This window comes from Balaenoptera musculus, chromosome 14 (assembly GCF_009873245.2).
Source record: "Balaenoptera musculus isolate JJ_BM4_2016_0621 chromosome 14, mBalMus1.pri.v3, whole genome shotgun sequence".
Classification (NCBI taxonomy): Eukaryota; Metazoa; Chordata; class Mammalia; order Artiodactyla; family Balaenopteridae; genus Balaenoptera; species Balaenoptera musculus.
Window position 1 is genome coordinate 26,059,494 of NC_045798.1, and position 17,131 is coordinate 26,076,624.

Here is a 17,131-nt window from a genome sequence, read left to right on the forward strand (position 1 = left end):
AAATGTAAGCAGCAGGCTGCGTGTGGACCTCAGAAGAATGGGCAGGCTTGGGCCTCCCAGTCCTGTGGGGGCACCCACCCCATCCTGTTGGGCTGGAGCAGGTGGGGGGACGTGAGCAGATGGCCCCATCCTCCATCAGCCTGCCTCCTCAACCCCAGAAAGCTGAGGGATGAGGAAAGGCTCCCCAGGTCATGTGACTCCTTTCTGTCCTGGTGACGGTGACCAGGGTCCTTGGAGTGACAGCCTGTGGACATCTGCATCCCCGGGGGCGGGGGAGAGGGCATCCCCTGACCAAGAACTCTAGAGAAAACGTCAGGCTTCTCAGACCTGGCGGAGCCTGTGATGCTCACACACCCACCCCTGTTGATGGAGGCATCTGGCTGCGCCCCAGCACTGTGGGACCCCTCTTTGGATATTGTACGTGGCCAGGAGTTCTCCTCCTCCCAGAGGACCCTTGGCCTAACTGGCCTCTGCCTGAAACCCAGCCTCATGTAGCCCTACCGAGGCCCTCAAAGCTCAGGTCTCTTATTCAGGGTTTGGGACCCCACTGGGCTTGAAGAGGCTACCCGCTGTCCCAGGTCACACAGCCCCAGGGATAGGACCAGGAACCAGTCCTCTTCCCACCTGGAAAGGTTCCTGTGCCTTTAAAGCCTCCCCCCACTCAGGCCAGCAGGGGGAGGGAGGGGAGGAGCTGGGCACTGGGGACTCTGCTCTGTGCTGGAGTACAGAAGGAGGACCAGCCTTGCAGCCAGGTGAGCTGGGGCAGGATGGGCGTCTGGCTGTACCCCAGTGCTATGTGACCCCGAAGCTCAGCTCACCATCTCTGAGCTGCTGGACATCGTAGGAGTGGGGAGCTCAGGCTTGGGGCCTCTCGGGGGCATCTGGAGGAGTGGGTTCCAGCCCCACCTCTGTTATGTCCTGGCTGTGCTCTGGAGGAGTCCCCCGTCCTCTCTGGGCCTCAGTTTATACACCTGCGTCATGGGAGTGAGCTGCCCTTCAGGGTGATGGGGGTGGGGCTTGTGTGGACGGATCCTGCAGAGGGGTCGCACGGATGGGCAGAGCCTTAGGCCCTTGGTCTGACTGGGTCTGGGCTGGGAGCGTCTGTTTCTTTTCCAGTAAGTGGGTTTGAGGTTGCCTGACAAGGCTTTCTGGCTGACTCTGCTACAGTTGTGGGGTGGGTGGAGGAGTGCGGGGAAGTGGGCTTCTTGGATTGAGAGGGAGGAGGGCAGTGTGGAGAAACTGAGGCCCAGAAGGATGGGGCAGCCTGGGGTGGTGGTGGGGTCACTGAGGTGGTGGGTCTGGAGTGGAGGCGAGTGGTGATGGGGGCTGAGGCGCTGTGTCCTCGGGGCTCTGGTTTGCTCTCATGGTGGGGGTGGGGCATGGCCGGTACAAGTACAAGGGGTGATTGCACAACTCCAGGGGGCGCCCGCCCCCTTGTGGTTATTGCAGGCATGTATAGCTATTTCGACAGGTTTCTGGCAGGTAGTGGTTATCAGGTCTTGGGGAAGGAGCCTTTTTCTAATTCTCAACCCTATTGCACCAGGGTGGGCAGCAAGGGAGACAGATCCCAAATCCGGTCTGGGTCATGGTAAGCTTCCTGCCCAGAGCTGTGTTCTCATACCTAGGGGACATCACTCCTCACTGTGGGCATTGGTGATAAGGAAGGTGAAGGGGTGCCTACCTGTCCATCCATGTGCCTCCAGGGCCGAGTCGCTTCTACCTAAGCCTCGGCTTCCGGCCTGTGAATGGGTTTGGGGCTGTGCCCAGTTTCGCCCCTGTGACTCTGGGGTTGGAGGATTAACAGAGAAACCCCACGCTGTCTGCTCTGTCTCACTCTTCTTCATGCTGTCTTCTCTGCTGCGTCCTGGAACATGCTCGCTCAGCCTAGATTCAGCATGGGTGTGTGTATGTGTGTGTATTGGGAGGGGGTGGTGCTGATGGCAGGGTCAGTAACTCTGGCTGGGTGAGGCTTGCATATTCCTGGGGGCAGAGAACTCACCACCTTTTGTGCCTAGGACAGGAGCCGTGGGGTCTGGAGGAGACCTCCAGCCCAGACCCACTGCCCCCAGGTCCCCTCTCTGCATGTGGGTGTGGTGGGCTGACTGGGACAGAATGTGACACACTTGATATGTGAGAAAGGGCTTTCTTTGTTCTGTACGTCATGCCTCAGTTGACGTGGCCTTTGAGACACCTTCGCTTTTGTCTCCCCTCCGTAGAACCTGCAGCTGCTGCTGGGCTTCCTCCAACTTGCCTCAGCCCAGGGTTTTCCTGTTGAGGTCACCTGTGGGGTCTGGGTCATCCTCTGCCCACTCAGACCTTCTTCTTACCTTCCTGCCACTTCTGCCATGTCTCATGCCATCCCAGGCAGGGAGAAAACCATTGAGCAGCCTCAGGCAGGCTAGAGACAGAGCCCTGTGGCTCTCCACTGTAGACCCCTCCCAGCCGACTGAGCTGCAATGCAGCCATTCAGGCAGGACCAAATACCCTGATGTTCCTGGCTGATGTCCAGTCCTCGGGGACATGTCTTGGGCCTTGGTCCCTGGATCCTGCCTTGTCCATCTTCTTAGTTACCCTGGTCTGCAGGGGCGGGGATGGTGTCTAGGGAAAGAGCTGTCATGGCACCCCCATCCCAGGGTCATGCTGGTTGAGGATTTCATGGTAGTGCATTGGGTGGGTTCCATGCCAAGCCCGCCCAAGGGCAGTTGAGTGACAGGACCAGGCCTTCTGGCTGTGTGACCCAGAGCAGGCAGCAATGTCTGGTCAGCCTCCACGTCTCCTTCTACCTATCAAATGGTGCAGCCTTGCGGGGTTATTGAGGATTAGATGTCACAGATGGGGGCTGTGGGGGCTCCTGGGCAGCTTCGGCACAGCGAGCTAGGGAGCGGGGGAGGGAGGCATGACTCAGGAAGTGGCTGATGCTTCTCCTTGGCTGACGAGGGCCAAAGGGGGATGGGGCAGTGTCCAAGTTCCCTGGGGCGGGTCTGCAGCTGCTCCTGACTCTGGACTCCTTGGTGGGCTGGTCAGGGACATGCAGCAACTTGGGGCAGGTATGGGGTAGCCAGGTGTGCACTGGTGGGCTGTGTGACCTTGGACCCCGCTCTGGCCATCTCTGGGCCCTGCCTTTCCAGGCTGTTTAGGTGGTTCCTTGGGCCTGGGGCACTAATGTTCCTGGATAGGTGGTGGAACCTTCCGGACTTGAAGCCCTGGGCCGTGCTCCAGGGAGGTACCCTTGCCGTCCAGCTGTGGGGTGTGGTGAGCCTCTCAGGTCTGGGTTCTGCTCTGGTGCTGGTGACACCCCTGCTCCACGGACTCAGGAACCATCTCTGGGACACCATGTCTGGCCCAGGAGTTCAGATACTCTGAACAAGGACAGGGCAAGCCTGTGGGGGGCACCCACCCTTTGGAGGGGCCTGAGTCCGGGAGGAGGAATGCCTTGCCTCTGTCGCCACACCTCGCCTTCCCCATTGGGGCCACACCCCTTGCCTGCTGCCACCATCCAGGGGACCCCAAGGGTCACTGCTGACAGCACCTCCCACCTCCAGGGCCCTCCCAGGGCTGCGTGAACTTTAGTCACCTGGCAATAGGCCGAGTCTCTGTGCCTCCTTGTTGCCGTGACATGACAGCAGCCTCCGGCCACCCTCCGGCCATCCTCCCTGCCAGGCCAGACCTCTCTTTGAGGACTGCCTGCTCTCCACCTACTCTGACATACACAGGGATTCTAGGTGCCCCCTGGCAGGTCTCTCCCCCTCTCGCCCCCATCCCTCCCACCCCCATCCCCCACCCCCTGGACTAGGTGAGCACGTGAGTTCCTCCAGCCCCTCCTGCTCCTTTCCTGCCTCTGCTCCTCCTGGGAGGAGCCCACCCCCACCCCAGATCCCAGCCCAGCTCTGAGGCCCCCTGAGAAGCTCTGCCCGGGCCGCAGGCGTGGCTCTGGGCGGCTCCTGGGAGTGGGGGGGCCTGGCCTACACTGTGGCCAAGACTTTCCCAGGCAGACAAATCTGCCTCTTCCTCCCCAGCCAGTGTCCCAGCCCAGAGCTGTCTTCTGAGGAACAGGGGCTGTCCTGGGCCCCCGCTGCCCCCAGGCCTCAGGTAAGCCCACCGGGGTCAAGAGGAGCAGGGTCGCTATTGGAGGTCAAGCACCCGCTCTCTGGCCTCAGTTTCCCTTCGTGACACTGATTTGGGTGAGAGCCAGTCCTCTGGGCTTGGACGTTGTTTTAGTGAGGCTGAGAAAAACGTGTGTGGGGGATGGGAAACGGAAGCACAGTCACCCAGCAGGGTGTCTTCCGCAGGGCTGGGATGGCTGCCTATGGGGGGCTGAGTCAGGCCTCCCTACTGCCCTGCCCAGGGAGAAGGAGACGGGTCAGTGCGGCCCACCCCTCCACCCACTCCCTGGTAGACTGAGCCTCGCAGGGTACCCCCTGCCCTTTGGGGAGCCCACTTGGGCCCTTGGGTGGAAGGATGCACAGGCAGATGGTTGGGGGGGGCTGGAGTGTGGACCTCAGGAGGTCTTGGCTGGCTCGTCTAGGGGCCTGAGGGTGGAGAGGAGGACCCAGAGTTGTGGGGGTGGGGTCTCAGCTGATGGTCCCAAGCCCAGGAGAAATGAGGCCATGCCCCCAAGCTGCCCAGAGTGGCCTGACCCAGTGGACAGGACTGGGGGGGCCTCCTTGACGGGTGGGGCTGTGCCTGTGCTGGGGAGGGGGGCACCGGCCCCTGTCCTGCCCCGCCCACCCTGCCGCATATGATGGGAAAGTTCTAGGTCTGGAACAGATGCCTCAGGTTGCCAGCCCAGCTCCCGAGGTCCCGAGGTTCCGCAGACCTCCCAGCACAGCTGCCTCCATCAGGAACCCTTAACCCTGACCTGGCCCCCTGCCAGGGCCCGGGGTACGCCCTGAGAGCTGTCAGGCCTGGCAGAGGGCATGGACTGTCCTCAGGGCAGCGGTGGTGGCAGGACCTGGCTGGCTCCTTGGAGAGAGCCTTGCCTTCTAACTGCTTTTCCGAGGACAGAAGAGCAGGCAGTGCTGGTGGGGGATGGGAGGGTGTCCAGCGAGAAACAGTGGTGCCTAGGTTCGGTCAAGGTGGTCAAGACAGAGAGGAGGGCTGGCTTGGACCCTGCTGGGGGTGTGGGGTGGTAGTCTGCTGTGTGACCACCCCCTGAGCCTGGGGAGGAGAAAGCCCTTCTGTGCTGGGGTCTGGATGCCCCCACATTGGGTGGGACTCCATTCCTAGACCAGCTCTAGGAGACCCTGTGAATAGGGACAGGGTAGCCAGAGGGGTTCCAGCCCTGGGCTCTCCAGCAGACATCGCCCTTCAGAGGGAACTGAGTCCGGGAGAGGGTGCACCCTGCCTCTGTCACTACACCTCTCCTCCCCCGTTGGGGTCACACCCCTCTCCTGCTGCCATTGCCACGGGGACCCCAAGGGTTACTTCCATCCCTCCCTCACAGCCTGGCAGGAAGTCAACAGGGAAATAAATGGCTAGTGGAGGCTGACTGGCTCCCCTCTGCCATACGCAGGCCTCCAGGCACCCCCAACATAGCCAACACTTACCTAACACTTCACGCTTTCCAACCCACTTCATCTTCACAATACTCCCAGCAGACCCTTCTGCCATTCCACTGGACAGATGGTCAGATGGTCAGTGACTTACCCAAGGTCCCACGCAGGTGAGACGGGGCAGGCTGGCCCCAGAGCCCGCGCTCCATCCCCTCGGCTGACACACTGGCCCGCACCCCTTGGTCACGTGACAGCTCCCTGCCCTGCTCTGTGTAACCCCCTTGCTGCGCAGGGGAGAAATGCACTGTGGGGACGGAATATTCACCAACATGGGAGTGGCTGGCAGAGTTCATCAGAGGCAGAGACACCTCACATTGCTCCCCGGAGGGCCGGGCCCAGCCCGCTTCAGAAACACCCGCTCCATTTTCAGGAGAACGAGCAGGCTGCGTGGTCTGGGAGTCTCCCTGGAGCAGATTCTGTGGCCACAGTCTCCTGCAGAGCGTGAAGGAGACCCCAGTTACTTCTCCGGCCTGTTCAGCCAAAACCATCTTTTGTGGCCACCTCCCCGGGAGGCTCAGGGCTCCCACCCGCCAAGGAAGGTAGGCTCTGGTCCTGCGGTGGCTCATCTGATGATTTCAGGAGACTGTGGGTGCCCCCTTTGAGGGCACAACAAAAGCTGAACCCCACACTCTGTGGCAGGTCACTCTGGGGACCCAAGGACAGTGCCGGGAAGGAATCAGGCCAGGCCTGTGCCTCCTGGAGTGACCTGCTTGGTGGTGGAGGGCTCTGCCACTGTGGGGAGACAGACAAGGTCCTGCAGGATCAGGGGCTCCTCTCCGGAAGTGAAATCCGGGGGGCTCCCTGCTGGAGATGGGGTCCTTACTGGGAGGGGGCCCCGAGGATAAGCAGGAGGATTTGCGGGGGCAGAGGTGGGACCAGGAGCTTCTGGCAGAGGGAGTGGCCTGAGCAAAAATCTGGGGGCTGGGTGGCCCATGCATTCTGGGGGCCGGAAGGAGACATGAGGACATATTTCTGAGGCTCGACTTTGTGATGTGCCCTGCGGGACGAGGATGTGCCCAAGGCCAGGTCAGCAGTGGTCCCCTGACCTTCTACCCTCCCATCCCCCATGCCCGCCAAGCCATGAAGAAGCGGTCCATGCTGCTGGCCCTGGTGGCCGTGGTCCTAATGCTCCTTATCATTGGCCTCTGCGTCTGGCTGCCTGCGACCTTCAAGCCCCACAGCCACGTGTACCCCAGAGCTGCCGTGGCCACGGATGCCAAGCGCTGTTCAGAGATCGGGAGGTGAGTGGGGCAGGGTGTGGGGACACAGGCCCTGGAAGACAGCCACCGTAAGTGGACCTGGGCAAGACCCTCGCCTCTCTGGGACTCAGTTTCCCCACTGGTAAAGGGGCTGCCTGGATGAGGGGTGTTCGGTGTGCGTGGAGCTGCCTATCCTGTCCTTGGACCTTCTCAGCAGCTTCTGGTCAGGGGAGAAGGGGACACTGGCCCCGAGAGCAGGGTGTGGGTCTCCCAGTGTCCAGCTGAGCCCTTTTCTCAGTTCAAGGGTGTCTGTCTCTTCAGATAAACTCTGCTGTTTCATTTTTAGACCCCTAGCTCACATGTACAAAGGTCAATTCTCACTTAAAAACTTAAACAGAAAAAAGATGTTATTAATAAAAAGTAACAATTTCCCCTTTTTTTCCAATAATAAAAGTCACGTACATCTGTTTGCTTGAAAAAGAGGAACATTTAAGCCCGTTGGTTTTAGAATACAACAATTTTTTACATTAAAAAATCAAAAACTATGGGCTCCTCTCCATCCTCCTTTGGGCAGGGTGGCCAGGCGGTGGGGAGGTGTGCGGCGGGGTGCGCATCTCGGAGGGTAGAGAGCCCGCCGGCTCTCACTCCCGGCACGTGCCACTGGCAGGGATGCATTGCTGGACGGCGGCTCAGCGGTGGATGCTGCCATCGCGGCCCTGCTGTGCATGGGGCTCATGAACGCACACAGCATGGGCATCGGGGGTGGCCTGTTTCTCACCATCTACAACAGCACCACACGTGAGTGGCTGGCAGGGTGGGAGGTGAATGGCGGGGCTGCCTGCCTCAGGCTGCACTTGGGCTGGGCAGGCAGAGCTGGGCAACTCCTAGGTTCACACAAGTGAGGGGCTGGTGTTGGTCTGGACTGCCCACATGCTTCTCCTTCCAGGAAAGGCTGAGGTCATCAACGCCCGAGAGGTGGCCCCTCAGCTGGCCTCTGCCGGCATGTTCAACAGCTCAGAGCAGTCAGAGGAAGGTGAGTGCAGGCTCGGTGTGGGTGCAGGGCCAGGACGAGCTGCTGGAAGGCATGAGCACACCCCCACCCTCCATATTCCCCCCCACCCCATCTGGGGCTGGGAGTGGCTCTGGCAGTCCCATCCCATCCCTTCCTGGCCCCACAAAACCCTCCATAATGATTGGTCAAGCCCATCATCACAGAGGGTAAAGAGAACTTCTGTTATTTCTGCTCAGGCCCCTCCAGGGCCACCCGGAGCTAGAACACGGAGAGAGTGATTACTATTACAACAGCTTGCATGTGCCGGGGGTCCTGGGGCCAGCACTCTGCTCAGCCCTTTTCACCAATGAGCCCCTTGAATCCTCCCTGTACGCTTGGCAGGGGGAGTGTGGTGTTGATTCCCATTTTACAGGTGGGGATGCTGAGGCCCAGAGAGGTCATGTAAACTGATTAAGGTCACACAGCTGGATGGTGGTAAAGCTGGGATTGAACCCAGGCTATCTAAACCCTGGGTTTTTAAAGGGCATCCAAGTCATTCATTCGTTCGTTCATTTGTTCATCTGTGGGGATAGCTCTCTAGAATATGGGAAGGAGTCTCTTTTTTCTAACCTGTCCTTAAGCCAAGAAGGAAATCCCTGCAACTCCCCAGGCAGCCAAGGGAAATCAATGGCCACCAGGGGGCGCCCCTGCAAGGACCCCCAGTGGATTGCAGGATGAGGTTGGAGGGAAGGAGGGGTGGGGATTAAAGGCCATAGTGGGTCTGAACCCCTCCTGCAGGCTCTGCAGGACCCCTCCTGCAGGTGGAACCCTGGGTAGGGTGCTGAGAGCAGCCGTTTTGGAATCCCCTCCAACACAGTCTTTGAATTTTTACTCATTGGGAAACTCAGTGTAGAAATGAAATCATTCAGAGTGTGGGAATCTTACAGACTTAGCATCTTTGGATGCTTGGAATTCACATATTTAATGAATTTTTACCCATTGGGAAACTCAGTGTAGAAATGAAATCATTCAGAGTGTGGGAATCTTACAGACTTAGCATCTTTGGATGCTTGGAATTCACATATTTAACTAGGGCTTGTTGGGCACCTCCTACAGCGTCAGGGGCTGTTCCCTAAGCCAGTAGAAACAAAGGTAACAGGTGAAATGCACATTCCAGGTGGAGCAGGGAGAGATAGCACACATGGGTGTGCCATGTGCCACAGCACTGCCTGGGAAGCAGAGGTAGGAAGGGTTGGAGGGCTTGTGGGTTCATCAGATACCCTGGTCAGGGCATGTGAGCAAAGACCCAGAGGCTGGGGCTGGGGGCAGCCGTGGGGGTGTCTGGGGAGAAAGAGGAGGACACAGGGTCAGGTAGAACAGCCCAGGTCATGTTGGACCTCATGGGTCATCATGTCTGAGTGAGGTAAAGGTGTTCCCTGAGTCAGAGGGGGGACCTGGGTGGATCTGGCCGCTTTCTGATGGGACCCCCCTCAGGCTGCTGTGAAAGAGGGGGAGCAAGTTACCTGCCCGTCAGGTGGCGCATCAGGATGTCACGGTGATAACCAGGGAGAGATGAAGTTGGTGGCTGGTGGCTGGGCCGAGCACACTTGGAGGGCGGAGCTGCAGATTTGCTGATGGGTTGGGTGTGACGCTCACCCAGGAGTCTCGGGTGAGTTGGGGTCTCAGGTCTGCACCTGGAAGGACAGGGTGGCCCTTACAGAGACCGGCAAGGTGTTAAGTTTGAGAAGCCTTTTTCAAGTGGGCAGGTGCATCCTCAGATCTGGCCATGAGGGGAGCAGGCCAAAGAGTCAGTTTGGGAGTTGTCAGCATGTAATGGACACTGCAGCCTGACATGGAGGAGGACACCAAGAGTTGGTGCAGACAGAGGAGAGGGCAGGGAGATGCAGAAGTGACGCAGGAAGAGAGAGTGATGGGCCAGGTAAGATGAGAAAGAAACCCTGCGCTGGCAGCGTGGGTGTCACTGGTGACCTTGGTGAGAGTGTGGCATGAGAGCCTGATTGACCAAGGTCAGGGCAGCACTTATTTAAGGGGGAGGAATTGTGTGCTGGGTGTCAAACCTTCTGGGATGTGCCAATGTCGTAATAACCCGGCTCTTGGAACCTCATGCCCCACTTCAGGGTGGGAGAGGCAGCTCGAGAGCTGCAGCCGCCAAGCCTGGGAGTGGCCCCCTACCCTGCATATCAGGGGTGAAAGCAGGAGGGTGCCTGGGAGCCAAGGCTGTGGCTGAAACTTTCTGGGTCAGTGCTGGCTTTAGGGCATGGCGGGGGCAGTGAGGCCTAGTGGGCAACCAGGGTCCAGGGCTCTGTTTCCAGGGGAATCATGGCTCCTCAAAGGACAGTGCTGGGAAACAAAACTCTTTATGGTCAGATAGGGAAACCAAGACCCAGAGAGGGGACAGGGCAGGGGTTTGGGCTCAGGTCCCATTTGGGACAATGGAAGAGAGGAAGAGATGCCCTTGCTTTGGGACCAGCCCAGCCTTGAGAGTGGCCTGGGCTTGTGCCGGGGGCTTTGGCGGGTTTTGGAGGAACACTTGAGTCTTATGGGATGAGGAGCCTCACGGCCTAGGAGGCTCGAACTGAGAGATGGTGAGGTCTGGCTTCCTTATACTCTCGCTGTGCAACCGTGGGCCTGGCACAGGATTTCAGACACGGTGGCACGTGCGGAGACAGGCATCCAGGCCTGGGACAGCGGGACCCAGCACACGTGCTACCGCCCCTCGCTCCTGTGCCCTCATCAGACAGCCGAGCTGAGCCACACTCATGCCTGCTGAGGCCAGACGTGACCTAAAAAATCTATGTCCTTCCTGAGCCTCACTGGCCCCACCTGGGGATGTGCCTGGAACATCCCCCTTGTGGAGCCACTAGCTGTGTCCCTCTCCTTCGCAGGTGGGCTGTCGGTGGCGGTTCCAGGCGAGATCCGCGGCTATGAGCTGGCACACCAGCGGCACGGGCGACTGCCCTGGGCTCGTCTCTTCCAGCCCAGCATCCAGCTGGCCCGCCAGGGCTTCCCTGTGGGGAAGAGCTTGGCGGGAGCCCTGCAGAGAAGCCAGGCTGCCATCCAGCGGCACCCTGAGCTGTGGTACGTCTACGGTCCCTACTGGTGGGCATGAGCGGGTGGCACTTTCAGGAACCTGCGCTGAACGAGGGACCAAAACCCTGCCCGTTCTGAGCCTGGGGGTGGGGTCCCGGCCCCACCTGGGCTGGATTCTGTGGACAGGGGCACCCCATCCTTTGTTCTCTTTGTGTGTGTGTGAGGGGGGTGGCTGAGTCTGCCCCACCTGCCTGCCTCACGGGAGCCCCCTCTGCCCCAGCGAGGTGTTCTGCCGGGATGGGAAGGTGCTGCGGGAGGGGGACCGAGTGACCATGCCTCGGCTGGCCGACACCTACGAGACGCTGGCCTTGGAGGGCGCTCAGGCTTTCTACAACGGGAGCCTCACGGCCCAGATTGTCAAGGACATCCAGGAGGCCGGTGAGCGGGCGACCTCAGGGGCCTGGGGCCAGGAACTCCACAGCGGGAACACTGAGCCTGGGGTCCTTGAGTCCTACCTGGCCTGGACACTGGGCCCTCAGGGAGTGTCTGGCAGGGGAGGGTCACAGATGCGTCTGCAGTTAATGACAGGCCACACGGATCCACAGCTCCTGGTTAAGTCAAAGCTGAGAGAAACCCTGCAGTCCAGGAGAGAAAACCCTGGTGGGGGGAATGCAGGTGTAGGCAGGAGCCAGGGTTGGGGAAGCGCTAAAGTACAGACCCTGGAGGACTTCCTGGAGGAGGTGGTGCCTGAGCCACAGGTGAGGTTGGACCTTGTAAGCAGAGAGAACAGTTTGAGGCCTGGAGAGAGGGCTTTTAATTCTCCAGGAGGATCACAGGGGATGAGGGTGGGCTTGGTGAGCGAGGCATGGGAGGGGCTGCATGCAGGGCCTGCGGTTGGGAACTTGTGGGCAGGTTCTCATAGGTTCAGGAGCCCCATGCTGCCTCTCCCTCACTGAGCCATGGCCTCTTCATGTTAGTTTTGCCAGTGTGTCAGGGAGGAGGGTGATTAGCATGTTGACCTTTACCACTGACATCGGAAATTAGCCTGTAAATACTTAGTATGTCTGGAGCCATTTCCCTAGAGAATTAAGAGCTTCCCTCCACCCACCCATTAGTCATAGGAGGAGGGGACTGGGGGGCGGAGGTAGGGGAAGTGGGGGATGGGAGCAGATATTTCCCACTTAGAGAAGATCCTCTGGCCGCCAAGAGGACAGACGACAGACCAAGAGGCCAGTGGGGCAGCAGGTGGAGGGCGCTGGCCTGGACCTGGCCAGGGGGAGGTGGCACCGTCAGGGAGGTCTGGGATTAGACAGGGCTCCCCGCTTGACGGCCCCCCAGAAGTGTGCCCCATCTCCGTGTCACCCCATGCAGGGGGCATCGTGACGGCCGAGGACCTGAACAACTACCGCGCAGGGCTGATCGAGCACCCACTCAGCATCAGCCTCGGGGACACCCAGCTCTATGTGCCCAGTGCCCCGCTCAGCGGGCCAGTGCTGGCCCTCATCCTCAACATCCTCAAAGGTCAGCTGCCCTCCGTGGCCCTGCAGAGCAGCGTCCTGGGTGTGGGCACAGTCGTGCGAGGTCTCGGGGTAACAGGGTGGCTCTCAGTGCCAGAGTTCATGCTGGGCGGCCTGGTCCAGAGGGCACGTCTGGTAAATCTGAGAGTGGTCATCTGTGACCCCGTGGACTGGGTTAGCCCTGTGGCTGACATGTGAGCCCAGACCTGGGGGACCCTTGCTTCCTCCATCCTCCCCCGCCTCCCAAGCAGCACTGCTGTTGGTATTAAATGTCCCCCTTCTCAAGGTGAACCAAGCGGGTCAGGGAGGCGTGGACCACCCCTCCCTTCAGGGCACTCAGCTGTCCTGGCCAAGCTTGGATGTCCCGGGGCTACCGGGACCACCAACCTGCCCGGCTCTGCCCAACCAGGGTACAACTTCTCCCGGGCGAGCGTGGAGACGCCTGAGCAGAAGGGCCTGACCTACCACCGCATAGTGGAGGCCTTCCGGTTTGCCTACGCCAAGAGGACCCTGCTTGGGGACCCCAAGTTTGTCAATGTGACTGAGGTAAGGGGCAGGGGCTGGCCTTCAATGGGTGGGGGACCTACCATGGAGATGCCATGAGGGCTCCCCTGGCCACCCCAGCCTCACTCAGGCTTTATTCATCTATTTCTGCCACTGACTTGCCCTCGGGCCTACTGTGTGCTGGGATGGACTGTTGACCCTGAGTCCTGGCCTCTGCCCCACGGAGCTCACAGGGTGGGAGAGACAGACTTGTCAGTGAGTGATAGTGCCCTCCTCTGCCACACTCCAACCTCGGGGCCTTTGCATGTGCTGTGTCCTTGGCCTGGAAGGCTCTGGAGTGGTCAGTGCCGAGGTGAGGAATGCACAGGGGCATCACAGCCCTCAGGGTGGAGGAGGGTGGATTCAGGGGAGGGGACCAGTGTTCCAGGTGGGCAGAGGCCCCGGCCACATGCTCCCTGGTCACACCCAGGAGCTAACTTCCCAGGTCCCCACCCAGGCCCTGCACTGCCCGACCCACCCACTCGCCAGGTGCCCCGGCTCCAGGCTGGACCTCCACCTCCACCCCGATCACATCCCTCATTACCTACTTGGGTCCCCCCCTCCCTGCAAGGTAGACCCGCAGACCCCCTCACACTGACCTGTGACCTCCCGCAGCTGCTCAGCAGCCCCTCTTCTCTTTCCCGGGGATGATTTTGCACTCACTGCTCCCCACCTCAGCACCTGGCATCCCTGAGCTGGTGGAAGCCACTGCATCATGCCCCTCTTTGCCCTCCCTCCCGGCTGAGACTGGCCTTCTGCTCATCCACTCTCTGACCCTGCACGCCCTTCCTACGCTGCTGCTCTCCCTCCTGGGTTCCCAGTCTGCCCTTTCTGATGGGTCATTCCCGAAAGAGGTGTATGGTTGTGGGTCCAGAACCCTCCAGCTGCTGCCCCGTCCCTCTGCTCCCCCTTGGGGCAACCTTGGCCGCCACCTGGAGCCCTCTCTCCTCGTGCCCGCCCTTCCTCCCTCCACACCTGCGCTGCCAGGTTCTGAGACCAGCCTCCGTTTCCCCTTCGGTCCACTCTCTGCAGCATCTTACCACGTTCACCAGCACCTCCCTCCCTTGACTTTTTAATTTGCAAGGTTATGGACGTTTTGGCACATTTCCTTCCTCTCTCCCCGTCTCCATCCGTCTCCCCCTTGCTCTCCCTGTTTTTTCCTTGTTAGATGCCTGGTCGGCCTTTCCCCAAGGGTCCCATCGTGTCTTGAGGCCCCGGGCCCGTCAAGCTCACACCTGCTGTTGCTGTCACGTCTGCCGTCTCTTAGCCTCAATGGACCCCCTGGGCTGTTTTGTTGATTTTAAGGCCCAGGGCAGTTGTCTTTTAGGATGTCCCAATTCCTGGATTCAACCCTGTTTCCTTGGAAGTAGATTCAGGCTGAACGTTTTCCCCTTGGATTAGTCACTTAATTCATGGGTGTTGCTGGAACCTTCTGGAGGCATTTCCTCTGCTCAGCCTCCTGCGCCCTGCCTTGCCCATGAACTCAACACATCAGGTGTGGCCCATCACCCACCTGAGACAGATTCTTCAGGGTCCGACGAGCTCCTGTCCCAAGTCAGGCTCCCAACCTTCCCCAGTTAGCGGCCACTATAGACTGAAGACTCGGGGCCTTTCTCCGTTCCTCTTTTCTACCTGGTGAGCCCCCAGCATCTCTCACCTGGTGGGTATCATAGCCTCCCAGTTGGGTTTCACCCACACACAGCTGCCGGAGGGATAACACCCATCAGCTGCTCACTCCTCTGCCCTAAGCACAGGTGGCTTTGAAGTCCTTATAGGGCTTGTAAGGGCCTATGGGATCAGCCCCTGCTGGCATCTTCAACCTCCTCTCTCCCTAACCCCATTCACTGTCTGCCTGTCACTCACAGGCCTGCCTCAGGGCCTTTGCATTACCATTTAGGTGGCTTTTTCAGATATTACCTTCTCTGGGAAGCCCTCCCTGACCACTCTGCTCCCACCCCATCACACTCCACCCGCCTCACCTGGCTTGTTCTTTCCAGCACATCCCTGCCTGCCTTTGTCTTCCCTGCTGTGAGGGTGGGGAACTGCGTGTCTGTTCCCTGCTGATTCCCCAGTGCTGGGCATGAAGTTACAAGCTCCCTGAATGAATGAATGATTGGATGCAATGAGAGTGGGGACTCCAAGGACGGACAGACATTCAGAGTTGCTGGACAGCAACAGAGACAGAGGCTGGGGAGAGGGGGTCAGACGGGCCACGTGAGACTTTGGGTGCAGGAGGGTTGTGGTCAGAGCCATGGTTGGGGGCTTCCTGAGAGCTGCTCGCACAAGCCCGTCCCCCTCCCCACCTCCTTCACCTCCTCAGGCCAGCTCTGGGGTCTCGGCAGGTGGTCCGCAACATGAGCTCCGAGTTCTTCGCTGCCCAGCTCCGGGCCCAGATCTCCGATGACACCACTCACCCGGCCTCTTACTATGAGCCTGAGTTCTACACGCCAGATGACGGGGGCACCGCCCACCTGTCCGTGGTCTCGGAGGATGGCAGTGCCGTGTCGGCCACCAGCACCATCAACCTCTAGTAGGGCTGCTGGGCGGCCGGGTGGGCCGGGGCTGCCTGCGTGTCCTAGAAGGGGGGCTCCACATTGGTAGAGTGCTTGCCCCCACCTCCCCAGGGAGCGTGTTGGCACTTTGGTGGGCACGTGGGGCTGGTGGGATGGGGCAGGGGCGGGCACAGCTCTCTGACCCAGCTGGTCTGCAGCTTCGGTTCCAAGGTGCTGTCACGGGCCAACGGGATCCTGTTCAACGATGAGATGGATGACTTCAGCTCCCCCAACATCATCAACCAGTTCGGGGTGCCCCCCTCACCGGCCAACTTCATCACGCCAGGTGTGGGGCACAGGGCTTGGGTGGGGAGGGGGCTGGTGTCCCAGCAGGCAGCTGACCAGCTCCTCTGTCCCCTCCCTCCCACCGGCCGGCTGCAGGGAAACAGCCGCTCTCGTCCATGTGCCCGGCAATCATCGTGGGTCAGGACGGCCAGGTCCGCATGGTGGTGGGTGCCTCTGGGGGCACGCAGATCACCACGTCCACTGCACTGGTATGTGCCACCTGCCTGTGCCCCAGCCCCTTGCCCAGTGGGCTACACTGACCCCATCCCCTCATCCGTAGGCCATCATCCACAGCCTGTGGTTCGGCTACGATGTGAAACAGGCAGTGGAGGAGCCCCGGCTGCACAACCAGCTTTTGCCCAACACCACGACGCTGGAGAAAGACATTGACCAGGTTTGGGGGTGGTGCTGAGTCACATTGGGGGCCCCTGGGAATCCTGGAACAGGGCCTGGATCTCCTGAGTCATTGTGGAGTGGATGATGTCTGCTGTCCTCTGCCTGGGGCAGATGACCCTCATGCCCGCTGCCTGGGCCACTTTGCACCCCATGCTGTGAGGGCCAGGCCACCAGCTCCGATGAGACCCAATTGGCCCAGCTGCCCCCAACTTGCTCTTCGTGGCCACTCTGCCAGAAATGGCACCACCTGCGTCTGTGGAACCCATGCCCACACAGGTGTGGTTCAGACGGTGTCTTGGGCCCCCGTTGAGGCCTCCCTCTCCCTCCCACCCCCAGGCAGTGGCTGCAGCCCTGAAGACCCGGCACCACCACACCGAGGTCACTTCTACCTTCATTGCTGTGGTACAGGCCATTGTCCGCACAGCTGGCGGCTGGGCGGCTGCCTCAGACTCCAGGAAAGGCGGGGAGCCTGCGGGCTACTGAGCACTCAGGCAGGCAAGGTGGACCAGCTGCCCAGGGATGAGATGTCCGCTGGGGGTGGGGGGCTGGGAGTGGGACTTTGGGGGACATGCTTCCCCTGTGAGCGGCAAAGCAGTGCAATAAATGGGGGCTGCAGTGCCAGGCTCTGGGCGGTCTTGCCGGCCGGCTCCCAATTCCCTGGGCCTCAGCATCCTGTGTGAAGTGGGGCCACCTGGCAGGGAAGGATGGAGAGAAGGGATTCAGAGGTCTGGACAGCTCAGGCACTGGAGCCAGCCTCAGCATTTTCACTGGAACGGGGCAGGAGCTGGGGGTGCAGGGCTGGGGTGGGGGCCCAGGGTGGGCCATGCCAAGCACTGTTCTTCCTCACCCTGAGCCCCACGACGAGAGCCAGGCCACTTCTTCCCTGGGCTGGGCAGCAGCACTTCCCAGTGTCAGCCACCAGGGGGCTCACGGCCCCGGCATTTCCTCCGCGGATGCTGGGAACCCTGGTACCTCTTCAGCCCGGTGGGTGTCCAGCCTCACCATAACCAGCACACACTGAGGTGAAGCTGAGGTCTGGGTGGGG

At 60.3% G+C, this 17,131-nt stretch overlaps 1 protein-coding gene across 1 annotated transcript; it reads left to right on the plus strand.

The window, feature by feature from the left end:
• Window positions 1-722: 722 nt before the first annotated feature.
• Window positions 723-16,864, plus strand: GGT1 (gamma-glutamyltransferase 1). Its single transcript, XM_036874735.1, has 15 exons — window positions 723-752; window positions 4,017-4,089; window positions 5,923-6,091; window positions 6,631-6,793; window positions 7,419-7,549; window positions 7,698-7,784; window positions 10,649-10,841; window positions 11,074-11,231; window positions 12,165-12,314; window positions 12,720-12,856; window positions 15,196-15,383; window positions 15,564-15,691; window positions 15,787-15,899; window positions 15,971-16,084; window positions 16,423-16,864. The coding sequence occupies exons 4-15, from the start codon at window positions 6,633-6,635 to the stop codon at window positions 16,567-16,569; spliced, it is 1,707 nt and encodes a 568-aa protein (XP_036730630.1). The 5' UTR covers window positions 723-752; window positions 4,017-4,089; window positions 5,923-6,091; window positions 6,631-6,632; the 3' UTR covers window positions 16,570-16,864.
• The last annotated feature ends 267 nt before the right edge of the window (window positions 16,865-17,131 follow it).

Excerpts from the sequence above, each read along its gene's own strand:
- GGT1 (XM_036874735.1), top strand. The coding sequence starts at position 6,633 with ATGAAGAAGCGGTCCATGCTGCTGGCCCTGGTGGCCGTGGTCCTAATG. Across the intron at positions 7,550-7,697 it reads CATCTACAACAGCACCACAC|GAAAGGCTGAGGTCATCAAC; the intron begins GTGAGTGGCTGG and ends TTCTCCTTCCAG. Across the intron at positions 10,842-11,073 it reads CAGCGGCACCCTGAGCTGTG|CGAGGTGTTCTGCCGGGATG; the intron begins GTACGTCTACGG and ends CCTCTGCCCCAG.